Source organism: Gossypium raimondii, chromosome 2 (assembly GCF_025698545.1).
Source record: "Gossypium raimondii isolate GPD5lz chromosome 2, ASM2569854v1, whole genome shotgun sequence".
Taxonomy (NCBI): Eukaryota; Viridiplantae; Streptophyta; class Magnoliopsida; order Malvales; family Malvaceae; genus Gossypium; species Gossypium raimondii.
In genome coordinates this window covers 9,843,724-9,871,697 of record NC_068566.1, presented here as the reverse complement: position 1 = coordinate 9,871,697, position 27,974 = coordinate 9,843,724, and the positions used below count along the sequence as shown (strand labels likewise).

General features: G+C 34.1%; 1 protein-coding gene across 2 annotated transcripts; it reads right to left on the bottom strand.

Moving 5' to 3' along the window:
- Positions 1-410: 410 nt before the first annotated feature.
- On the bottom strand, positions 411-3,672 carry LOC105787990 (sufE-like protein 1, chloroplastic/mitochondrial). 2 transcript variants are annotated; one of them, XM_012614644.2, is made up of 2 exons: positions 2,264-3,672; positions 411-2,010 (listed from the first exon to the last, which is right to left on the bottom strand). In XM_012614644.2, exon 1 carries the CDS (start codon positions 3,631-3,633, stop codon positions 2,572-2,574), a length of 1,062 nt encoding a protein of 353 aa, XP_012470098.1. In that variant the 5' UTR covers positions 3,634-3,672; the 3' UTR covers positions 411-2,010; positions 2,264-2,571. The 2 variants fall into 2 exon arrangements, with proteins under 2 accessions (XP_012470098.1, XP_052481678.1); XM_052625718.1 differs by having other exon boundaries at positions 2,277-3,672.
- Between the last annotated feature and the right edge of the window lie 24,302 nt (positions 3,673-27,974).

Genomic DNA, 27,974 nt, shown 5'->3' with positions numbered 1-27,974 from the left:
GTTAGGTTATTGGACCTGTAGGTTGTGGGTTAGTGTTTAGGTGGGTTGGTTTGTAATGGTTTTGTTTGGACCATATTGGGCCCCGGGTAAATTTGGGCTTGTACAATAACTATTGATCATAAAAAATTGGAAAAGTAAGAAAGACCAATGCAAGATGTGCTGTCTACCGTCTATAGCAGCCAAAAGCAACCACCTACAAATGTCACGGACTTAGATTTTTCCCACACGATCCATGCGGCCTTAGGTAGTTCTTTCGCTCAAAAACGCCTAAGTCAGCTTAACTCGCAACAATTGAAGATTCAACAGAATTCCTCTAAGGCACCCATGAAGAACAGCCGAAGAACAAAATAAGAACGTACTTCAAAAGATGAACAAAAACCACAGAAAAGCAAGAACACTTGAGACAAAAGTTTGAGTGAATACTTTCAAAATTCTATTAATAACTGAATGAATTACAATGAGGGGGAGATGCCTCTACTTATAGCTGAACCTTCCCAAAATCAACGGTACAGATCGAAATACATCAATAGCTAAGATTAAAAGCTATCTAGATATCAAATCTCTAATATTACAGAATCGTATCTTCTAAAAATTACATTTAATGTCTAAGATCACATATCTTTGAAGATCACATTCCATATTTGCCAAGCACATCTTTAAAGATCACTTTCCATATTTACCAAGCTCCGAAGATGGACTTTCAATCTCTCCAAGCAATGGACAGTCCAATTGGGCCAAATGACCTCCCTCAAATGCGATGGATCGTACAAATTCGTCATGGTTGCGGGCTCCCATGCGCCACCCATGACACAAAAACCAACTAGGTGGTAATCCATTGGGATATTGAGATATCCAACTACATCTTATGCATCTAATATGCCATTAAAATCTTGCATCAATTTTCAACACACCATCCTCTTATATGAAATTCTTAATGTTTTAATTCCCCTTATTTGACTCTCACTACAACCGAGAACCCCCTAATCTATGTACTGGCCCCCAAAAGAAAGAAATGGGAACTATTGTCAAATGTTCAGCTCACATGCCTATTCTCAATACATAAGATTGTACCTGATACCAATATAAATGAACAGCCTTAACAATTAAATTCAATGATAAAACATAATGAACAACCATGTTTTGATACCCTTTTACATGTTAATAACACAGAATACCATCATCTTTCATTGTTAAAATGCTATTAATTTACAAAGGGCTAAATAGTGGGAAAAAATCAACAAAGAGATGTATTACTTATCATATCATATCCATGTTAGTGATAGTCTCCAATGTAGGATTAAGCCTTGAAGTCTACAACTCACGGCTGCTGCACATTTACTTCAAATCAAATTCCAGAACTTTTATATGAAAAGCCAAGGAAACTAAGAACATGACTGAAAGCCCCATTAATGAACAGTTTGAAAAATTATCGAAACAGAACAGCCACATAGGTATATCTGATTTCTCATTAAGCACATTTTGTAAACCTACAAAGTAAGGCATATCAAATGCATTTAAAAAACCATAGTTTTAACTAGCCATGATAACTCTTCATTTTGCTTCAACTTAATTATCTTTGAACAGCATTACCAATTAATTTTAATCATAGACATAGAATGAACAACCATGTTCCCTTTGACATATTAACAGAACGAAACCACGATCTTTTATTGTTAACATGCTATGAATGTACAATGAGCTAAATAGAGGGAAATAATCAACAAAGAGATCTATTACTTATCATATCAATGTTAGTGACAATCCCTCATTAAGGATTAGGCCTTGAAGTCCACACAACTCACAGCTGCACTTTTACTTCAAGCCAAATCCTTGAACTTCTATTGAAAAACCAGGGGAACTAAGAACATGATTGAAAGCCTCAGTAATGAATAATTTTACAAGTTATTCAAACAAAACAGCCCACAAGCAGTTATTTAAACAACCAGCTAACGCGAAACTGATTCATGGATGGTCAAAAATTCAGCTTCTCAGTTAAGCGGCTTTTCAAACCTACAAGTAAAACATATCAAACATATTTTAAAAGACCATATTTTTCACTAGCCATAACCACTCCTTATTTTGCTTCAACTTAATTATGTTTAAACAGCCTTAACAATTAAATCTAATGATATAAGATAATGAACAGCCATGTTTTAAAAACCTTTTACATATTAGAAAAACAGATACCATTACCGATTATTGACATGCTATGAATGTAATGAGAACTAAATAGAGGGAAAAAATCAACAAAGAGATGCATTACTTATCATTTCCACCTTAGTAACAGTCCCTCATGTAGGATTAGGCCTTGAAGTCCACACACCTCAGAGCTGCGCATTTATTTCAAACCAAATCCCTGAACTTGTATATGAGAAAACAAGGAAACTAAGAATAATTTGAAAAGTTATCCAAACAGAACAGCCACACAGGCAGTTATTTACCAAAAAAAAAAAAAATCCAACGTACAAAAAATCTCATTTCTCAGTTAAGCACTTTTGGAGAACCTACAAAGTAAAGCATATTAAAATGTATTAAAAAAGACCATGTTTTTCACTATTCATGAACATCTCTTCATTTTGCTTCAACTTCAGAGGGTGTCTTTGCCACGATAGACAAGGCGTGCAATCCACTCTGCAATTCCTGATCCAACAAACCATAAACTAATCTATGCCTTTTAACCAAACTCTTCCCTTCAAATTCCTTGGACACAATTTTCAGATTAAAATGTGTTTCCCCATCACTGCCCCTCACACCAGCATGTCCAGCATGCTGATAAGAAACATCCTCCACTTTCAATTCAATAGGACTAAGCTCCCTTTCCAGCTTCTCTTTGATCCTCATTCCTCTACTTCCCAAACCACCTGAACTTTCTTCACTACCTTTTAAAGAACTCGATCCAACACCAGAATTCTCATCAGCTTTTGAATCTAAACTTGAACTCTCAACAGGTTTTTCACTGTTATCATTCACAATCTGACCATTACCCGAAGACCCACTACCCTTCTTAGCTTCAATAAGCAACTCAAGTGCTTTCCTTTGCATCAACTTCAACATGTTCAGAAACCCATTGTTCCTTGAAGGTGTCAAGCTCTGTTGCAGCCCAAGACGCACAGCAAAATCAGGAGAAATCTTCAAAACTTCCGGGACAGGCCTTCCAGACAATCCATTAACCAGCAAGGCAGCTAGTCCTTTGGTTAAAACAGAATCAGAATCTGCTTGATAGAAAACATTCTTATCTTCATCAAGGTAAGCCCTGACCCAAACCTGAGAAACACAGCCCTCAACTTTGTTGTCCTTAGTTTTGAACTGGGCATCGAGGGGTTTCAAGTTTTTGCCATAAAACATGAGCTGCTCGTACTTGGCCTTGGGTTCTTCAACCGACTGGAAAAGCTTGATGATATCTTGGAGCTTAGGAGGGAGTTCTTCCATTGGTTGGAGGGGGGTGGAGGTTGAGGAAGATGAAAGAAGCGGAGGTGGGGATTTGGTAGGGATGTTTTGGAAAGAGATAAATCTGTTGGAAGAGAATGGAAATTTTGAGGGTTTTGAAGGGAGAAGGAGGGGCTTTGATAGATGCACAGCGATTGGGTATTTGGAAGTGCAAAAGCGAGCACTAGATATGAAATAGGACGCCATTTTCTGATGTTTTAAAGCGCAGAGAGAAAGAGGCGAGTAATGAAACCACCTTATCAACCAAAGTTTCACCCTCAATATTCTAGTGAAACGCACCGTTTCTTTAAACTATAATTTCTTCTTCTTTTTTTTCTTTGCCAGCCATAAAACTGGAAATTAGGGGGAAATTAGAAAAAATGCCGAAAAAGAAAATTGGAATTAGGTTGTAATTCTCCAATTTTAGAGAATTAGGTTATTTTAGAGAGAAATAAAGAAAAACGTTTTTCAAAAAATATTTTTACAAAATAAATAGTTAAATATTAATGGTTTTATCTTTAAATCTTAAGTTCGATTCATCTCTTACTTACATTTACATTTTTATTTTTTAATTAATCTTTTAATTAATAACTCTTTTATTTATATAAATAAATTAATAATTATATAATTATAAAACAAAAATATTTATTTTATATATCATTATGTTAAAATAGTTTTAATTCATAACTCTTTATTTATATATATAATAAAACTAATTTTGATTTTATAACATTAAAATTTATCATACCTACAATGTAGATAAAAAACAATAATATTTGAAATATTTTACATAGAAAATAATAATAATATTTGAAATAATTATTTAATTTTATAATATTAGATATCATCATACCCACAATGAAGGTGGAGAAAATAACTATTTAATGTATAAAAATTAGGGTTAATTAGCTAAAAGAGGATAATTTTAAAAGTTAATTATGGAATTAGAACTTTTTTTTTTCAAAGTTAGGGAAATAGACCAATTTTGAAGAGAAAAATAGAAAACGTGTTCAGCAGGACGCGCTTTTAGCGTCCCTACTAACACCTCAATTGAAAACACGCCTTGTTGGACACATTTTCGTCCAATGATAACTTTTTTCCAATGGTCAAAAAATACAATGGCTAAAAACGGCTAGTTTATTTGCTATATAAACTCAATTCATTTTTTTTCTTTTGCATTTAAATCATATTCTTTAAATTCTCTCAACTATTTAGTTCTCATTTTTTTCATTTAATTTCTCTCAAATTTTAGTTGGTTTAAATTTATATTTCGTAATTTCTTTGATTTTATTTGATTTTTATAATTTATGAAAATGTCAATGTCGCTTATTGGTTTGGATGACAAACATATTTCTGGCATCCAATTGCAAATGGTAAGAAAAAATTATTTTTTTAAGAAATTTAATTAAGTTAATTATTAAGTTGTTAACATTATTAATTTTATAATTTTTTTATGTTTATAGAATTAGACTGAAAATCGAATTATGGAGACGTACATACATAATTTAAATGTAAGGGCACCGTGTGTTATTGAACAGCACTTGCAAGAGGCGAGATTCTTGCACGTGTCTCGTATGTTCAAGGGGACTAAATTGGATACTGCACTTATTAGCGTTTTGGTGGAAAGATGAATACTCGAGACACACATTCCATCTTCAGTGCAGTGAGTGTACAATTACACTCGAGGACGTTGCTTTACAACTTGGTTTACTGGTGGATGGGGCAGTCATTACGGGGGTAGTGGGCATTGGTGATTAGAGCCCAATTTGCAAGTAAGTATTGGCAAGGTGTTGGACAAGTTTAGTGGTAGTCGGATAGAGATGAAATGGTTAGAGAACAATTTCAATTATATCGACAACTCTGCGAGTGTCGTTGAAAAAAAAATACACGCGAGTTTTCATCCTGAGGTTAACCGAGGGTCTTTTAGTGCCCGATAAATCTTAAAATCCAGTACATTTAAGGTGGCTACTAAAACTAGTCGGCTTGAAAAAAGAGGGGTGACTTAGTTGGGGATCAACTATGTTGGCGACATTGTATCGAGAGATGTGCTAGACGACAGAACCACAAAAAAAAATGGTGGTTGCATACTCCTTCTTTAGTCATGGGCATGGTATCGACTACCATTTATATGTCATCGAGTAAATGCCCTTTTTGAATTCTCACTTGTTCTGAGGTAAATTTCATTTGATAAATAATTATCATAATTATTATTATTATTATATTTTTGAAATAACATATTATTTGAATAGGTAGAGCAATGACGTAAGTCATATGGGTATATACCTATGAACTTGAAGATATCCAACTATTGTTAGACCAATGATCGGAAGCCGATGTTAGTTTTTGAAAATTTAAATTATATAATATTTATGCAAGGATTTGAAATTTAATATTAGGTACGTAATAAATTTTATAATTTCTTACTATAGTTTGAATAGATGCCATATGCTAATCTGAGAATTCAAGAAGGCATCCCGAATGAATTTTTGGCAAATCATTATATATGGAATGTCAAGGTGTCATTAATAGTTTTTGCAACAGTTGAGATACACAAATTCGATCGAGTGATGCATAAGTTTGGGTTTAGGTAAAGTATTCCATCGTCACTCTAGGAGCTCGATGAACTGCACAAGATCGACTTGCGGGGGAGAACCGATGAAAATTGGCCTAAATTCTATGCTAAATATATCTATATTTGGGAGCATAAGTACGATTTCATACCTATACGCAAACTAATTCTCCCACTGGATTTGGCGACCTCTTCGAATTAGATAAAATAGTTTAGAGGTCGAATTAGATAAAATAGTTTATGTAATAGGCCAATTTGCCTGGCCCATTTTGCTAAACCAAATAAAAAAGAAAAGAAAAACAAAATATTTAAGTTTAGCCTAAATGTCCATTTACACAGCCCAATTACAATTAAAAAAAAAACTAAAACTAAACCCGATCCTAAGCATCAGCCTGAATTCGACCCATGCCCAAAACGAATTCAGAAGTAGGAAACCCCTAGGGTTTCCAGAATGCCTCCAGCGCCGCAGCAGCTCCTCTCGTCCGCGCGTGCAAGGCCTCTGCACTCACGCGAGCCTCCGTACGCGTGCGCCCGTCACTGTACGACCATACCTGCACACAAACAAACAAGCAGGAACGAACAGAAATAGCAGAGAAAAATAGATAGATTTTTATTTATTTTTCTTTTCTTTTCGATTCGGCTATATAAGGCCAATTCCAACACTGTAAAGGCCCCTTTTTTAGGGAGATATTGAATATAAAAAAAAATAGAAGATTTGAGAGATATTTTTTTTCTTCTTTTCGTGTTTTTCATTGTTTTCTTTCTCTTTTTGCTTCTTTGTTATGAACACACACACATGCATACTTGAATACAAAAACAAAAAAGGTTCAAAGAAATCGAAGCAAAAAATAGAAGTTTGAAGGTGGCCGGACCCGCTCGCTTCGTCGAAATCGAAGACTGAGGGGGGGGCGAATCAGTTTTGCGGCAGAAGGGTAGAGGCTAGGGTCTGTCTTCAACAGACTGTTTTTAGGGTTATGGGGGGCCTTTTATAGCGCGTAAAACGGCATCGTTTAGGGCCTGTTTCAGTGGCCCTTAAACGGTGTCGTATTGGCCGATTAACCCGAGCAACCCGCGCGGTGACCCGACCCGGGGGCAGGATCCGCGCACTTTCGTTCATTGGTCTATTCGCGGGACGAGTCCCTCTGTCTTTTGTGTTGTTTCAATTTGATTTTTATTCAATTTTTTAATTTGTACCACACATTTGGTTTCGATTCCACTTGGATCCATATTTAAACGGTGCTGTTTTCTGTGTTTGGTTTTGATTATTTATTTTGGCGTTTAATTGCTGTTTTGGTCCCTTAAATTTGAACTGATTAATAATTTAGTTCGTTTTTTTTTTCTAGTTGAAATTTAACTTTTATATATTTATTGTTAGATATATTTAATTATTATTTTGACATAGTTATTTTTAACATTATTTTAATATTTAAATTTAATATTGTTTTTAAGCTTATTATTAGTATAATTTAAAATATAGTTTTATGATTTAAATTATTAATTATATTATTTAAAGTTATCATACATTAGTTTTTATTCACTATACGTTCTTTTAAAATTTTTTTAGTATATTAGTATTTAATTTATCATTTATCAATACATATTTTTGTAGATTGGATATAACTTGTATATTTTAATGTTTTGTATTTACCTCTTAATATTTTGCATATCAAATATTTATATGGTAATACTTCTTATATAATGTTTTTCCTTATACGTATTGGTTACTAAATATTCTTTTTAAAAATAAGCTAATGCTGTGATATTACGTATTACTAATTTTAATGTTTTTATGTATTTTCATATGTATTTTAAATATATTTTATTCCCATGTAATTTACCTCTTTTAAATTTTTACTTATTTACATAATTCCTACCTTTTTATATATTTATATGGTTATGTTTTATACTATTTTTGTAAAGTTAGTAAGTGTATATTATTTGTTATAGGTTCGTTTCAAAATGTTGCTTTAAAACATTATTCATTCCATGTCATGTTATTGTAAATTCATACATAATGTGAGTAAAATTATTGTTGTTACTTCATTTGTATTTATTTATTGCTTATTTGGCTACTTCTTAGTTTAAGTTTGAATTATCATTGATCTTTTACATTACATGTTTCTTTTAAAATTTTTACTTTTATCATTCTATTTCATATTAAAAAAAAGCCTAGCGTTCATAATTCTCGAAAGAATTGAGCCCTAACTTACTGGGTTCCAATTTTTCTCGATGAATTTAGATAGCCATGTGCTTATTTTATTAAAACCGTACAATTTTAAAACGAAGCATCTAGGATTTCAGAATGTTGGATCCTAACTTATTGAATGCGTTATCCCGATTTTAAAATAAAGGCAATGTTTAATGTTTAAGAACTTCGAGAAATCGAAACCTAACTTACTGGATTCTGATTTCTCGTTTGACTTAAATGACTGAACAACCTCCTCAAAATGCATGATTTTTTAAAAAAATTTGAAAATTAAAAGACATACTTAATTTTGACGATTGAATTGTTGCACTCTAACTCACTGAATGTGGCAATTTATTTTTTCAAAATGAGTACATCTTGCTATTCAATTTGGTTTATTCAAATTTAAATTTCAAATGATCGTATTTTAAAATCTTTTCCAAAATTTCGACCTTAAGACATTAAACAATCAATTCGGTACCAATTTTGGACGTTACGAGGGTGCTAACCTTCCTAGTACGTAATAAACTCCCGAACTTATTTTCTTAAAATTTCGAGATCAAAATCATTTTCAAGGTGAGTCGATCACACCTCCAATAAAGATCGGTGGCGAATCCATTTTAAAAAGTCGATCCCTATTTTTCAAATTAAAAAATGGTTGCGACAGTTTAGACTTCACGGTAAGCCATATCTACTGCCAGATGAGGAAAGGAGTAGACAACATCATCGTAGGAGGCCAAAAAGACCCTACATGAATCTTAAGCTGGGAGTAAATGCCTCGTTGGAGTCATCATCAGCTTTAACCTTACATGAGGCACCGATGGGTGCATAACCTCTCGATCAGTATGGCTCATATTTTTCTGGTGCTTTTAATAATCTCATTTTCTTTATACAAGCACCACATTATGCACTATCATACCATGCATCAACACCTTCTTTAGGTATTTTTTTGCACCACCTCTATCCTCAGGACCATATTACATGCCAATGTCGATAACAACACCAATATATCTATCATCGCCAACAATTCCAACATTCTATCCACAATCGGGTTATGTGACACCATACACTTATCTGCTGATAGTGTCAGAAACACCCCCAATATCATTGTTCTACCAATGTGGGTCATTATTGTTATTCCAACATTCTTTAATCAAATTCTCTAGTTGAACAATTCTCACAACCGTCAAATTTAATTTCATGTCGAATGGATCGACTCAATTAAATTATTTCCAAAGTCGTAGAATTTCTTTTTGATTCAAATGTAGTCCGGTCAAGCTTTTGTTAAGCTAGTAGAGGGACCAATTGGACATATTCAATTAGACTCTAATAATTGCAATTTTGTCTAGAAGAATTGTTTCGATAATGTTACCCTAATATGATATCATTGATTCCTTTACGTTAAATTTGTTCACTTAATACAATCCCATTTTATTTCATTGTCACCATTGTGTCTTCTTAATAATTAATATGATCACTGTCAACAAATGACTGTGATAAATTGCTTGTTCTAGAACTAGCAACCCGTGGTCATGTTCCATATTTATCAATCCACACAATGCCAATGAGAAGATATTGTTAATTCTTTAATTGAGCTATGAATTCCATTGTTGCTAGTAAAGTCATACCATACACAAGCCATATACCCAACATAACGACTATCAACTCGATCATTTTTAGAGCATAAGCCTCCACTTATATCAAAGCACATAAGTTACATACGCATAGTTAGTGACTAGCTAAGGATTTAGGTAAATCACACCATGAACATTACAAATGCATTAATTCACAAACAAGTTCAGAATTAATTCAACTTGGGTCCAGCCCAATGTATCATTTTTCCAATGAATATATCTATGTCTCTACCCGTAGAGTTAACTACTCCGATAGCCAATGAATATTTAATTGGATGAAATTATTTATTTAGATCAAGATAAATCACATTTGGACTTAAATCGGGGAAAAGCTAAAGCTTTGGATTAGTTCAACTATACTACTACGCTCTAGTTATCGAGATAAGTTCGTATGAACTGTAATCATTTTAATATTATCTAAATTGAATGTTTACTATGTTGTTTTTAATGTAAATGAATCAATATATGAATGTATCCATACCATGATGAATTGTCAAATATCGAGTCCCAGTTGGACCTTAAGAATTCTTAGGATACAAATGACATGTCATTAGGGATTTCATGTTTCGGGTGTTGGACATGAATGTCCTACTGATGGTTGAGGTCCTGCATTTGTTGTGGATTCTGCATAGGTTGTGTGAGTACATCGTGTAGCTTACATTCTGACCCACAACTTGTGTGAGCAGGCCCATTTCACAGCTCGTGTAAGCATTGATGTAAAGGAAATGTTACGGTTATATGTAATGTGTGAGCTTCCTGAGTATCCGATATAATTTTAGATGGTTCAATGGGTAAAAAAGGAAAATGAAATGGTAAGTATCCAAATGGAATGAATTATGATTTGATGGCAACATTGATGAGTTAAATGTTATGTTTGCATATGGTAAATGACATATCTTATGGTTGAATTCATATGTAACATGAACAAGTATACTAACTTGTGAGTTTGATGATGTTGTATAGGATTTTACTAAGCTTAAAGCGTTGGTAATAATAAGTTATGAACAAGTATATTTAATCTATGAATTGTATTATTAAAATGATAAGTTATGTTTAAAGTTTATACGAGCTTACTAAGCACTCGTTGCTTACGCAATTATTTTCCTTTGTTTTATAGATTATTGGAAGCTCGATTGGTTAAAAGCTTGTCAAAGACCTATCACATTATCCAACAACTAATTTGGTAGATTTTGTGTATTTTGGCCAAGGTTAATAATGACATGTATAGGTTGTTTAGTAATGGTACCTTGTGAATGTGTTAAGGGTGATTTGGTATGTATGAACTTTAAATTTCATGTTTGGTTTGGTGAACCTTATCATCTCACCAAATTATGTCACTTTGGTCATTTTCAAATGCTTGTTTATAAGGTTCTTTTGGTATGTTGATGATGGCTTGAAAATGGTTACTTGTGACATGTTTTAGTATATATTTGAACTAGTTTATTATGTTTGGAAATGTCTGTAACACCCCTTACCCGTATTCCTTACCGGAACAGAGTATGAGGTATTACTAAATTTTTAAAAATTTTCGACAGCATTCCTACTTATTTTTGCTTAAACCTCCTGCAAATTTAGAACACATTCCAATATACCAACCAATTTCATTTGTATAAACACACATATAGTTTAACTATTAATAAACACTACATTTAAAAGGAACCATAACATATATTTACATGATGATCCCACATTACATAAAGTGTCTATACATGCCATAAAATTTGAACACTAGTAGTAAAATACCCCAAATGTGAAGGATAGTGTAGATGATTGTCCGACTTGTTCCAATTTCCGAGTTGTTGGAAGTCACTATAACCAAGAGAAAAATAAAATCGAGTAAGCATATAGCTTAGTAAGTAAACACATGATAAATAAGTAATTACTCCCATAACTACACCAAAATATAAACTTATTCATGAATAACTTTATTGTTTAGGCAATTTCCAGCAAGCTGTTTTTCTGCGTCATAGTCGCTAATTTATTTTTATCTGGAGCTACAGGGCTCCAAATTGAGTTCCGTAAATTTTCCCTGAAACTAGACTCATATAAAATTTCACCATAAAAATTTCAGAATTTTTAACCTAGCCAATTAGTACAGTTTATTCATTAAACCTTCCCCTGTTTCACTGCCCAACGGTTCTGACCCTTCCTCACTAAAATTTACTTAATCTCTGTACAAAATTTGAAAAATGGTTTCGCTTTTTCTAATAAAAATAGACTCAATAAGGATTCCAGGGATATAAATTTCATGCCATAATTATTTTTTACAATTTTGGTAATTTTCCAAAGTTAGAACAGGGATCTCAAGTCAATCCAGCCTGTTTCAATAAAATTCAGATATCTCCAAAAATACAACTCCTTTGCTTATTCTATTTCTTTCATATGAGAATAGATACATTCAACTTCAATTTCATATATTATTCAGCTTCCCATTCATTTTCCACCATTTATGGTGATTTTTTCAAAGTTACCCAATTGTTGTTGTTCAACACGGTTTATAATTAAATCGTTCCTTTTGCGTTTTGATATTTTCTCCCATCTCATACATGAGTCGATTTAGTATTCAACTCAATATTTACCCCATAAAATTTTCCACCATATGGCAATATTCATCTTCCACACTTTTTCGTTGAACACTCGGAATGTTAGCCGTTATTGGTGGATCCCACTTAGCACCACCACCTTGAATCGGGAATCAAGACTTAGCAACCCCTGGGAATCAGCACATAGCAACCCCCTTTTATTTCAAAGATATGGTGGATATCGCACTTAGCACCACCAATGAATCGGGAATCAAGACTTAGCAACCCCTGGGAATCAAGACATAGCAACCCCTGTTTATTTCAAAGATATGGTGGATATCGCACTTAGCACCACCAATGAATCGGGAATCAGCACTTAGCAACCCCTGGGAATCAAAGACATAGCAACCCCTGTTTATTTCAAAGATATGGTGGATATCGCACTTAGCACCACCAATGAATCGGGAATCAAGACTTAGCAACCCCTGGGGAATCAGCACATAGCAACCCCTTTCACATTTCAAAGATATGGTGGATCACGCACATAGCACCACCCATAAATCGGGAATCAGACACGACAACCCCTTTTATATACAACATACTACGGCTTATTAAGTGTTCAACCCATAACCCATATATTGCAACCCTTTATCACCTTTCCGATTTAACAACATTTTAGGATATTGCCAAACATTTATTTTAATTCCAAATAAATCTCAACATATATCAAATAATATCACAATAGTACATTAAGTCACGTGTTTACTTACCTCGGTGCAAAATATCGTAATTTTGCACTTTACTCCACTATCTTTCCTTTTCCCGCTTGATATACTCTTCACGTCTTTCTTGATCTATAATAGCAAATTTAACTCGTTTAATATTCACATTTATTAAAATAATCCACCACCCAACTTTTTGAAAATTACAATTTTGCCCCAAACTTTTGCATAATTACACTTTTGTCCCCAAGCTCGGAAATTAAACTTCATCACTTATTCTTAAGTTTTATAACATGCTGAACATTTTTCCTTCTATGGCAACATCAAATTCCCACTCCAACACATACTTTTGAATATTAATTATTTTTACCGATTATGTCTATTTACCGTTTTAAGCTTAAAATTGCTTAGCAAAAGTTGTTTAACAAAATCTCTAGCTTCATATTCCACCATAAAACAGCAAAATAAACACATTTCACCTATGGATATTTTTCCAAATATGAACCCTAACACTAATTAATGGTAGAATAAGCTAAACCAAGTTCTGGGACTCCAAAATCGAAGAACATTAAAAGCGGGCTTAGAATCACTTACTATGGAGCTTGAAAGCTTAAAACCCTAAATATGGCTTCCCCTTGCTGATTTCGTTCACCATGAAGAAGATGAGCATATTTTGCCATCTTTTTCCCATTTAATTCTATTTAATAACCAAATGACTAAAATGCCCCATTTAAAAAAATCTATTTCACCCATTTCTTATGTCTATTTTTGTCCATCAACTAACTAATGGTCTAATTACCACAGAAAGACCTCCAATTTAAAATTTCATAACAATTAGACACCTCTAAGATGTAGAACTCAACTTTTGCACTATTTACAATTTAGTCCTTTTGACTAAATTGAGTGCCCAAACGTCGAAATTTTCGAACGAAATTTTTACGAAAATTTTCCGTGAAATTGTAGACCATAAAATATAATAATAACCATATTTTCCCTCGTCGGATTTGTGGTCCCAAACCACTATTCCGACTAGGCTAGAATCGGTCATTACAACTCTCTCCCCTTAGGGATTTTCGTCCCCAAAATCTTACCGGAAAAGAGGTTTGGGTCTGTTTCCTCATAATTTCCTCCGGTTCCCACGTAGCCTCTTCCATTCCATGTTTTTGCCACAACACTTTCACTAAGGCTACACTTTTATTTCTTAAGCTGTTTGACCTCCCGAGCCAAAATCTTTATGGGTTCTTCTTCATAAGTCATATCGGTCGAACCTCAATCTCTATAGGAGAAACTATATGTGAAGGATCCGAACGATAACGTCGCAACATCGACACATGAAATACATTATGTATCTTTTCCAACTCTGGCGGTAAAGCTAACCGATATGCTACAGGCCAACTCTCTCAGTAACTTCATATGGTCCAATAAAGCGTGGACTTAGTTTGCCTTTACGACCAAATCTCGAATCTTCTTCCATGGGGATACTTTCAAGAACACTTTATCACCCACTTGAAACTCAATTTCTTTTCTCTTTAAATCCGCATACGACTTTTGCCGATCTGAGGCGACTTTTAGGCAATCACGGATTATTTTCACCTTTTCTTGATTTCTTTCACCAGTCGACTCCATGAATCCGATTCTCACCGAAGTTCAGTCCAATATAAAGGGTTCTACATTTACGCCCATATAATGCTTCATACGGTGCCATTTGTATACTTGATCGATAACTATTATTATAAGCAAATTCAACCAGTGGTAGATATTTCTCCCAAGCGTCCTTCATTTCTAAAATACAACACCGGAGCATGTCTTCAAGAACTTGAATCACCCTTTCGATTGCCCGTCGGTTTATGGATGAAATGCGATCTTGAAATTCAATTTCGTACCCAAAGCTTCTGTAACTTTATCCAAAACCTCAAGTAAATCTCGGATCTCTATCCGATATAATAGATTTAGGCACCCCATGTAGTCTCACTATTTCAAAGAACATATAATTCCGCCAACTTTGTCAAGTGAATAATCAATGCGATCGAATAAAATGGGTGACTTTGTCAATCTATCCACAATTACCCAAATAGCATCTTTCTTCTTTGGAGTTAAAGGCAATCATCACGAAATCCATCGTGATATCTTGTCCCACTTCCATTTCGGAATCGTTATCGGTTGAAGTAAACCCGATGGCACTTGATGCTCAACCTTCACTTGTTGATGATTAAACATTTTGTTACAAATTCGAGATATCCTTTTCATGCCCTACCACCAATACAACTTCCTCAAATCATTGTACATTTTCACACTACCGGATGGATGATAAATCACCACTGTGTGCCTCACCTAAAATAGTCCGAATTAGCTCATCATTTCTCGGTACACATATTACGTCCACGAACATCGTGCAATCATCGAACCAATTTGAAAATCGAGTCAACACCGCTTCACATCTGAGCTCTCTTGGCTTGCAATTTCTTGTCATTCTTTTGAGATTCCGATTTTTTTGAAGAAATAACGGTCTAGCTCTCAATTCAACCAACATTGAGCCATCATCGATAAAGTTAACATCGCACCCATAGCTCTCAAAGCAAATAAAGATTTTACGCTCAAGGCATCAAGAACCACATTAGCTTTCCGGGTGATAATCAATCACTAGCTCATAGTCTTTGATTAGCTCGAGCCATCTTCGTTCCGCAAATTCAAGTCTTTTGACTCATCAAATATTTCAAACTCTTATGATCGGTGAAGATTCGCACTTTTCACCATACAAATAATGACGCCAAATTTTAAAGCAAAAACAATGGCGACCAATTCTAAATCATCGTCGGATAATTCTTCTCATGCGGTTTCAACTGTCTCGAAGCATAAGCTATTACTTTGCCCTCTTGCATTAACACACACCCAAGGCCATTCAACGATGCATCACTGTAAATTACAAACTCCTTCCCGGACTCAGGTTGCACCAACACTGGCGCCTCAGTCAATAATGCCTTCAACTTTTCAAAACTCTGTTGACATTTATCGGTCCATTCAAACTTGACATTCTTCTGCAGTAACTTAGTCATAGGAGAAGCAATCATCGAGAATCCCTTGACAAACCGTCTGTAATACCCAGCTAAGCCTGTGAAGCTTCTAACTTCGGTCACATTCTTTGGTGGCTCCCAATCAACAATTGCTGAAATTTTGCTTGGATCAACCCGAATACCTTCACTTGAAACTATATGTCACAAGAATCCAACCTCACGAAGCCAAAACTCACTTTTCTTTGAATTTAGCATACAATTTCTTTTCTCTCGAATCGCAACACGGTTCTCAAATGTTCGCATGTTCCGATTCATCCCAGAATAGATTAAAATATCATCTATGAACACCACCACGAACTTGTCTAAGTACTGTAGAAAAATTCGGTTCATCAAGTCCATAAAATATTTGGAGCATTAGTCAACCCAAAAGGCATTACCAGAAATTCATAGTGTCCATACCTCGTTCTAAAGGCGGTTTTCGGCACATCAGACTCTTTAACTCTCAACTGATAGTAACCAGACCTCAGATCGATCTTGGAGAACACTGTTGCCCCTTTTAATTGATCAAACAAATCATCAATTCTCGGCAAAGGATACTTGTTCTTTATGGTCACCTTATTGAGCTGACGATAGTCAATACAAAGTCTCATAGAGCCGTCCTTCTTTTTCACAAATAACACAGGAGCACCCCAAGGAGAAAAACTCGGTCTCACAAATCCTTTATCTGTCAACTCTTGTAACTGAGCTTTTAATTCCTTCAACTCAGTCGGAGCCATTCGATACGGTGCAATAGAAATCGGTGCAGTACCAGGTAACAGATCAATAGAAAACTCAACTTCTCTAATCGGAGGTAACCCAGGCAATTCCTCTGGAAATACATCTGGAAATTCACAGACTACCGGCACTGATTCAAGCTTCGACCCAGTTATATCAGTATTCAACACATAAGCAAGATAAACTTCACATCCCTTTCTCAAGTATTTCTGAGCAGACATGTGCGAAATCACCATAGGCAACTTATTCGGCTCCTCTGTTTCAATCCGGAGAATTTCACCATTTTCACACTTTAATTCAAGAATTTTCTGTCTACAATTCACCTTGGCATCATGCAATATCAACCAATCCATCCCCAAAATAACATCGAACTCATCAAATGGTAACAACATCAAATTAGCCAGGAAACAGTGACCTTGAATCATCAGGGGGCAATTCTTGCAAATCTTATCAACTAAGACATACTTGCCTAATGGATTTGATACTTTAACTACATATTCAGTGTTTTCAACAGGCAATTTCTTACTAGATACCAATTTCATGCATACATATGAATGAGTAGAGTGGGATCAATCAAAGCAATAACATCTATATCATGAAGAGAAAATGTACCAGTAATCACATCGGGAGATGAGGCATCCTCTCGAGCACGTATGGCATAAGTCCTGGCAGGCGCTCTAATTTCTGATCCTCCAGCTGCATCTTTCATCACACTTTTACCATCGACTTTGCTTCCCACATTTCTCGGCGGTCTCCTCTACTAACAATATCACCCGATCCACTCTTGGCAAATTTTCTTCCTCTCTTCTCTCGGGCAATCTCTTACATAATGCTCTTGGGAACCACACCAAACAAGCTCGTTTAAATCCCCAACACTCACCAATATGTCGCTTCGCCACCTTGTTGACATTCGGTAGGGTGTTTCCTACATTGCCCACACTTGCTACAGAGGTAGCTCGAGTTGTAGCTCCGAATACAACCTCCCTCGGTCTCTGCGTGAATACCCAATCGAACCAGTTGGTCGTGGATCCATCCTTTAAACTTCTTGAATGAGATTGAAATGTTCTGCCCATTGTCCTCTTCCTTACATCTCGAGATTCCATCTCTGCCCTTCTCTTTTCTCTACTCAGTTCTTCAGCTTTACAGGCCCGATCAACTAACACCACAAATTCTTTTAACTCTAAAATCCCAACATGCAATCTGATGTCTTCATTTAGCCCATCTTCAAATCTTTTACACATAATAGCCTCCGTGAGGCACACATTCCAGGCATATTTACTAAGCCGAACAAACTCCCGTTCATATTCTGCTACGGACATTCGGCCCTGTTTCAACCCGAGAAACTCTTTGCGTTTTTGATCAATAAATCGTTGGCTTACATATTTCTTTCTAAATTCTTCCTGAAAGAAGTCCCAAGTAACTCTTTCTTTTGGAACCACCGATATCAATGTTTTCCACCAACGATATGCCGAATCCTTCAATAAAGACACAGCACATTTCAAACATTCTTGAGGGTGCAAGATAATTCATCAAATACCGAATAGTATTTTCAAGCCAAAACTCGGCTTTTTCGGATCATCATCAACATTGGCCTGAAATCTTCAGCCCCATGCTTTGAATTCTATCAACAGTGGCTTACTTGATCTCACCAATTCGGCACTCCGTGAAGCTACGGGACCGGTTGAGGAATAGGAGGGTGGAGGAGGAGGAACATTCGGATTTACGGACATATTCTATATACCAATCACTCATCATTCGGAGGAAGGCTTCCGAGCCTCATCCTGTCCATGTGTCTCATGTCTACTCTCTTCTGCGCGGTCCCTTGCGAGAGCCGCAAGCGTTACTTTCAACATCATCGCCACACTTCGATCAGGATCCATTTTCTATATAAAACAAAATTTTAAATTGTCAGAAATCATCACACTATCACAATAATTTTATGGCATGTATCGACTGACTTCCACACGTATTTTATTGGTCCGAGAACCGACTAAACCGTAGCTCTGATACCACTAAAATGTAACACCCCTTACCCGTATTCCTTACCGGAACAGAGTATGAGGTATTACTAAATTTTTAAAAATTTTCGACAAAGATTCCTACTTATTTTTGCTTAAACCTCCTGCAAATTTAGAACACATTCCAATATACCAACCAATTTCATTTGTATAAACACACATATAGTTTAACTATTAATAAACACTACATTTAAAAGGGAACCATAACATATATTTACATGATGATCCCACATTACATAAAGTGTCTATACATGCCATAAAATTTCGGAACACTAGTAGTAAAATACCCCAAATGTGAAGGATAGTGTAGAAGATTATCTGACTTCGTTCCAATTTCCGAGTTGTTGGAAGTCACTATAACCAAGAGAAAAATAAAATCGAGTAAGCATATAGCTTAGTAAGTAAACACATGATAAATAAGTAATTACTCCCATAACTACACCAAAATATAAACTTATTCATGAATAACTTTATTGTTTAGGCAATTTCCAGCAAGCTGTTTTTCTGCGTCATAGTCGCTAATTTATTTTTATCTGGAGCTACAGGGCTCCAAATTGAGTTCCGTAAATTTTCCCTGAAACTAGACTCATATAAAATTTCACCATAAAAATTTCAGAATTTTTAACCCAGCCAATTAGTACAGTTTATTCATTAAACCTTCCCCTGTTTCACTGCCCAATGGTTCTGACCCTTCCTTACTAAAATTTACTTAACTCTCTGTAAAAAATTTGAAAAATGGTTTCTCTTGTTTCTAATAAAAATAGACTCAATAAGGATTCCAGGGATATAAATTTCATGCCATAATTATTTTTTACAATTTTGGTAATTTTCCAAAGTTAGAACAGGGATCTCGAAGTCAATCCAGCCCTGTTTCAGTAAAATTCAGATATCTCCAAAATACAACTCCTTTGCTTATTCTATTTCTTTCATATGAGAATAGATACATTCAACTTCAATTTCATATATTATTCAGCTTCCCATTCATTTTCCACCATTTATGGTGATTTTTTCAAAGTTACCCAATTGTTGTTGTTCAACACGGTTTATAATTAAATCGTTCCTTTTGCTTTTTGATATTTTCTCCCATCTCATACATGAGTCGATTTAGTATTCAACTCAATATTTACCCCATAAAATTTTCCACCATATGGCAATATTCATCTTCCACACTTTTTCGTTGAACACTCGGAATGTTAGCCGTTATTGGTGGATCCCGACTTAGCACCACCTTGAATCGGGAATCAAGACTTAGCAACCCCTCGGGGAATCAGCACATAGCAACCCCTTTTTATTTCAAAGATATGGTGGATATCGCACTTAGCACCACCAATGAATCGGGAATCAAGACTTAGCAACCCCTGGGAATCAAAGACATAGCAACCCCTGTTTATTTCAAAGATATGGTGGATATCGCACTTAGCACCACCAATGAATCGGGAATCAGCACTTAGCAACCCCGGGGAATCAGACATAGCAACCCCTGTTTATTTCAAAGATATGGTGGATATCGCACTTAGCACCACCAATGAATCGGGAATCAAGACTTAGCAACCCCGGGGAATCAGACATAGCAACCCCTTTCACATTTCAAAGATATGGTGGATCACGCACATAGCACCACCCATAAATCGGGAATCAGCACACAACAACCCTTTTATATACAACATACTACGGCTTATTAAGTGTTCAACCCATAACCCATATATTGCAACCCTTTATCACCTTTCCGATTTAACAACATTTTAGGATATTGCCAAACATTTATTTTAATTCCAAATAAATCTCAACATATATCAAATAATATCACAATAATACATTAAGTCACGTGTTTACTTACCTCGGTGCAAAATATCGTAATTTTGCACTTTACTCCACTATCTTTCCTTTTCCCGTTTGATATACTCTTCACGTCTTTCTTGATCTATAATAGCAAATTTAACTCATTTAATATTCACATTTATTAAAATAATCCACCACCCAACTTTTGAAAATTACAATTTTGCCCCAAACTTTTGCATAATTACACTTTTGTCCCCAAGCTCGGAAATTAAACTTCATCACTTATTCTTAAGTTTTATAACATGCTGAACATTTTTCCTTCTATGGCAACATCAAATTCCCACTCCAACACATACTTTTGAATATTAATTATTTTTACCGATTATGTCTATTTACCCGTTTTGCTTAAAATTGCTTAGCAAAAGTTGTTTAACAAAATCTCTAGCTTCATATTCCACTATAAAACAGAAAAATAAACACATTTCACCTATGGATATTTTTCCAAATATGAACCCTAACACTAATTAATGGTAGAATAAGCTAAACCAAGTTAAGGGACTCCAAAAATACGAAGAACATTAAAAGCGGGCTTAGAATCACTTACTATGGAGCTTGAAAGCTTAAAAACCCTAAATATGGCTTCCCCCTTGCTGATTTCGTTCACCATGAAGAAGATGAGCATATTTTGCCATCTTTTTCCCATTTAATTCTATTTAATAACCAAATGACTAAAATGCCCCATTTAAAAAAATCTATTTCACCCATTTCTTATGTCTATTTTTGTCCATCAACTAACTAATGGTCTAATTACCACATAAAGACCTCCAATTTAAAATTTCATAACAATTAGACACCTCTAAGATGTAGAACTCAACTTTTGCACTATTTACAATTTAGTCCTTTTGACTAAATTGAGTGCCCAAACGTCGAAATTTTCGAACGAAATTTTTACGAAAATTTTCCGTGAAATTGTAGACCATAAAAATATAATAATAACCATATTTTCCCTCGTCGGATTTGTGGTCCCGAAACCACTATTCCGACTAGGCCCAGAATCGGGCTGTTACAATGTCAATATTGACATGTTTAGGTAAATGATGTTTGGATGCAATTGTGGTGCCTTTGAATGGCATATTGGTTAGATGAACTAGGTTGTTTGAAATGGCATGATTATATGTATTTGAATGATGCTTAAGTCCCTTGAAAGTGTGCACAAATGGATTGGTTAGTTATACATGAATTGGTTATAAAATGACTTGACTATAGGTAAATTTTGGGTTCACACGGCGTGGGGCACGAGCTGTCATACGACCATGTGACACACACGACCTGACGACACGACCGTGTGTCATTTGAGATGTCTTAGTGTTCCAAGTTAGTGAGTTACACGGCCTAGCACATAACAAGTAATGTTATAAACATATGTATCAAATAGATAATACGAATTTACTCATTCTTCATTTACATCTACTAGATTCCACATGTTCAAGTACATATCAATGGCATTTCATATATAACATTTGGCAATTCAACTCATGCAATTGCATGGTTCATCTTTTTGTTCAATACATGAATTCATATGTCATTTCATCTTTTCATATTCCATTTCTCATCCTTGTCATCTCAATATCAACACATAAATTTTTTATCATTTAATTTGCCTTATTAACATAATTCGGACTCGGACGGATATACAGATCCAAACAACACACCAGTTTGGCACCTAGTGCCCCATCGGATAAATCGAAAGTAATAATTGTGCCCAACGCTATATCAATTGACACCTAGTGTCTCATCGGTTAAACCGAAACAAATTGGCACCTAGTGCCTCATCGACTTGAGGTCGAAGAAATCCCTTAACTCCTCCTATCATATGGCATGTCATTTATATCCGACTTAGCTCGAAACAGTTAATAGGGTGTCATTTTACTTTTCAATGCAACCAATGTTCCAATTTTCATATATGTACATTAACACACATATACGTATATATTAAATTTGATAGCAACCATAATTTCTCAATGCACATATTTTTAAATTATGTAACATTTGCTTTCATAAACAACTATCGATTCTAATATTCCAATTGAATAACAATCTCACCTTAATGCTTACCATGGCAAATATATCAACATGCAACAATTTTTAGTTTAGTTCGAATAATAGAAATACAAACCGTATATTTTGAGCTACTCAACGTCGACCTTGTCTTTTCCCTTCTTACTCGAGGATTTTGGAACGACGTTTGCTACGGAATAAAATAATTAAAATGGATTAATAATACACAACTCAATTTTGATTAAATTTCAAATTTTATATGCTTAATATTCAATTTAGTCCCAAAACTGAAACTAATATTAATCTCCACATTTAACCTCAATTTTTATACTAATTTCACTCTAAGCTAAATTTAGCTCCTTATTTTTAAATTCTACCCCTTAAATTTGATTTTTTCACAATTTATTTCCTATTGCTCAAAATTAACAATTAACTCTACAATTTAGTCTCTTTCCATTTCTAACTTAAAATATATCAATTTAATCCCTAAAGCTCTAACTAATCAACAATGGTAACATCATCAATCTTAAACAATACTAAAAATTGCAATATGGGTTGGGTAGTTCTAAGTACCAGGATTCCAAAAACGTAAAAATTATAAGAAAAAGACTAAATTACACTAATCAATTTTAGATTTGAACTCCAAACCCCTAACCGTACGTCTCCCTGCTTTTCTTTTCTTTTTTTCTTTTAAATTTTGCATGCACTCATTCTATCTCCTTTCATTTTCTTTCTTATTTCCTTTATTTTGTTTTCATTTAACTTATCATTATTATTAAAGTTACTTTAATATATGACATATATATAATATACACATGCAATTTCATTAAACTATGACCAAACACCACCCAACCATTTAATTAATGGCATATTTACTACTTTAGTCCCTCCTATTTATTTCAATCTATAAATTAACTTTTAACCTTTACGATTTAGTTCCTGTACCTTAACAACTCTTAATTTCACGAAAATTACTTATTCAAAATTTAATTCACCTCTAATATAACTCTGTAAATATTATATTTAATAAAAATATTTACAGGTCTGATTTACGAAAACAGAGTCCCGAAAATACACTTTTCGGCACTCTTGACTATCGAGTCGTTACAGAAATACAAAAGATATAAAAATAAAATGTGAAATTAATTTTATTTATTTATTCATTGTTCAAACATATAAAAAACAGTTACGTGTTTACTACAATATGAACAAATTTCCCAACAAATTTGACAAAGACCCAATTTAGCCCATAGAATCTTGGCCCAACCATAGATTCTCTTGGAAATAAAGATTGGTCATTGGCCCAATTATCGACCCATTTGACTCCAAAATCACATAATATGATTAGGCTCGCATCAGGTTTGGGGTTTAGGATAAAAATTTTATCAAAATTATGTGTTAATGACATGGAAAAAATTGTTGAAATGTTATTAAATAATTGGAAAGGAACCATGAATGACGTGGTAGGAAAAGTTCATAAAATAATTTCTCGCTGTGATCTGTTTTGTTTCCAAATTGTGTTTATACTTGTTTGTCATTTTATTGATGTACCCCTTTTACGACAGATTTGTACTAGTTGTACAGCTGAAACTAAAATTGGTCTTTTCTTCCTTTTTTACCAGCGACAGTAGAATAGATGGGCTATGGTTTTTGCTAGCTTAAAACAAACATGCCACTGGGCCAAAAATTAAAATGGGCTTGCTTTAATATCTGGATTTAAAAACTGACTAAAAGGTGAAGTCAAAATTTAGTACAAAAGAAAAGAAAATTACTTGGGTTGGAAAATTGATTTTGGGATCAAAATTAAACAGAGTCAAGTCTTGTACAAAAGTTCAATTAAACCACCAAAACTTCAACTCTAGTTAAGCAATTTCAATTCATCCACTCGAGATTTGGAATTTTATTCCAATCCTAATGAAGTTCAATTTATTTAACAAAAATTCTAAAAATTTTGGAAATTCATTAAAATGTCATGAATTCAAATATATTCTATTAACATCTCAAAAAATACCTTTTCAATTGAGCCTGATTACAAACTTTTGTTTAATAAAATTAAAATTAAGATAGTAAGATCAGGTTCCAAATTAAAAGCCATGGCCGCCATACCATCTGTAAGTCGATTTCCTTCATGAAACATATGTTTGAGATCAATTTTCCAATCACCAACAATTATTCTTTGACATTTTGTAGAGTGGCATTGTCATAATCCATCTCACCTTTTCAACAAACAAGGTCTAATGCGGCCAAGCTATCTGTTTCTAAGATTATTCTTGCTTTCATCTTCCTTGCTAATATCAATCTATTATGTATACCACATAATTCAGCCTCGATAGTATTTTAAAAAATTAATTATAACAAGTATTTTTAAAAAATAAACAATATTCACTCTTTAGCATTGAAATATAAATACACTTGTCAATTTATTAGTGTCACCAAAAAATGATCAAGGCTTTTAGAATCGGGCTGGTGGTGGAACCAGTCATGCCATTAGTTTATTGGTTTGATTAGTTCAATCGGTTCGTCCGTTTCGATTAACTAAATTATTAAAAATATAAAAATGAAAAATTTGGTTCAACTGCCTAATTTAATCGCTTTTTTGCTTGGTCCATACCGATTCTTGATTCATCGGTTCAATACCCTTCTCTGAATTGGTACCTCGACTGGTTCCATTCAGTCGATCTGATTGACTGGTCTAATCCGATTCAAACAACCCTAACTATGACACATTGGATTGCTTTCTTAAAGTTTTATTATAGTATATATTTATATGATTACTTAAATTAGAAATATTAATTAAAGGACATGTGCAATTTTTTATTACAATATTAACATCCGAAATATTAATTAGTTCAAATAATTAACACAATCAATTATTCTAATTAAAATACTTATATTGATTTTTTTATTAAAAGAAAGTGCTTTTAAGAAAAATCTATGCCAGTGTTGTAATTGATATAGTTAAAGATAGAGGGACCAAAATCAAAAGTTTACATATATAAAAGCAAGAATTTGAGGTCAATGGGAAACTCAAACTAGCCTAATTGTTTTAGAGGTGAAAATGTAGTTGAAGAAGAAAGTGTGTCCCAATCTTATAAAACTAAACTCCCCTTTTTTTATTGCTTACCTTTTAAGGCATCCATCAACACAAATTGAATTTCTTCAATGCCCCTAACGTCCATCTATTTTCAACCACTAAGACATCCAAAACCCACTCCATATATCTCCTCCGCACGCTACTTGCAATTTTTTAATAATTCAATTTATTCCTTATAATTTAATATTCCAACTAGAATTTTACAATTTTTTTCATAAATATTTTTTAAAATATTAATTTTCAAGTAAATAAAAAAACAATCAATTTTACCAAAAAAATAACTCTTATATAGTATTTTTTGAAAGATAATTTTATATAGCAATTTTAAATTATTTCACTATTTTAAATATAAGATAATTACTTTTCACTTTATAAAAAATTAAAAATAAATATAAACTAAATAAAAAGAGAGGATAATTGTGGTTTTAACTTATGAACCAAAAACAACTGTTCATATTGGTTTTGATTTCTAATTTTTGTTTTCTCAACCTTAATTGTACATTTAGATAAGTAATAATAAAGGGAAAAAGGGAAGGTTAAAAAAAAGTGAGTGCCATTAAAAAAAACGAGATATATTTATTTTTTTGTTTGGTAGGATTTTTTTTTTGGTTGAAAATAACAACATTAAGCGAGTACATCAAAACCAATCAAACTCGTGCAGACAAAGCATTATTCGACAACAAAACCTCTTGAACTGATGTAAGGGGTCTTCAAATAAAATTAAATTTAAGGGACTACTAGACTTATACTTGGCCATTCGATCAACAACTATATTTTGGCCTTTCGAAATGTGACGAATCTGTTTCCTCCAATCTTGGTTAAGTAAGCTATGAATTAAACGTAGCTCAACTAAGCTACTATTGATGGTGCAACCCATCAGTAAACATTCAACAAGCAGTGCATTATCGTATTCAATCTCTAATTGCCGATAACTCCTATCCCATGCTATACGCAAACCTTCCAGCATAGCACGTGCTTCAACTTAGAAGATTGTGCATCTAAATCCCTAAGAACCCCCCAACCAAAGCATTACTACTATTGGGTGACATTTCTCTATTTAGGTTAAGCTTAACCTATCCTATTTTCGGTGGCGGCTAATGCAAAGTCGACACTAAAGACTCTGATGAGGCGAGCTCATGCTTGAATTAGTGAAAATCCTTGCCCACGCAATACATATATCAACAAGGTCTTGAGCACAGTTATTACAATAGCAAACACAAAAAGATTACGGTTCTTCCATAGTAGCCAAAAAATAATGGAGAAAAGCAACTACCATACAAAGTTCTCAAATATCCAAATCTTGGAATTTCACAAATTCTATAATAACCACTCCTTAAGTAGTAAGGAGAATAATACACTTTACACCGCACATGGGACCACTAATTGCCACACTGATCACGAACCGCATGAATACCCGATTCCAATACTGAACTACATTTTGGACAATTGCACTCATTCATCATATGTTGTCTTCCTCGTTCACGATTTGTCAATAACCTATCTTGCCATAAAACCTAGAGGAAGACTCACACTCTTTGAGGTACCTTAGTTTTCCATCACAGTTTCTAACAGGTGGATGACTCGCCAAAATTGATTTGATGCAAATTCCTGAAAGTTTCCTCATAAGAAAAATTATCTCTAACCATCCATTTCTAAGCAAGCCTATTCGACCTTGCATCTACAAACGGAAGAACCATAGTCATAATAGAAAACATAATATTATCAAGAAGCAAGCTACGTATCCAAGGCCAATCCCAATCTCCCAAATCATTCACTATATCATACACCCGTAATGTATCATTCGATTTCCCTACTCTTATGAAAAAGTCCTTAAGCGGATTGAATTGACGAATCCATACGTCATTCTAGAAGTTCGTAAGTCTACCATCTCCCAATGACTAAAACACATTACCAATCACCTCTGACCATACTTTTATCAACAATCTCCAAATGAAGGAGCAATTACTCCTTGCAATGGAATTTGACAACACCCTATATAATTTGTACTTGTTTCTCACTAGTTGTACCCACAAAGTATTAGTTTTAGTAAGAATTTGATAACCCAATTTCAAGAAGAATAACTTGTTTTGCTCAGGTAAATTCCTGATTTCAAGACCACCAAACTTGAGTGGTTGGCAACAATCTCCCTAGGAAACAATAGCTGGTCACCTAGACTCCAAGG

Coding starts and splice junctions, on each gene's coding strand:
- LOC105787990 (XM_012614644.2), bottom strand. CDS start 3,633: ATGGCGTCCTATTTCATATCTAGTGCTCGCTTTTGCACTTCCAAATAC.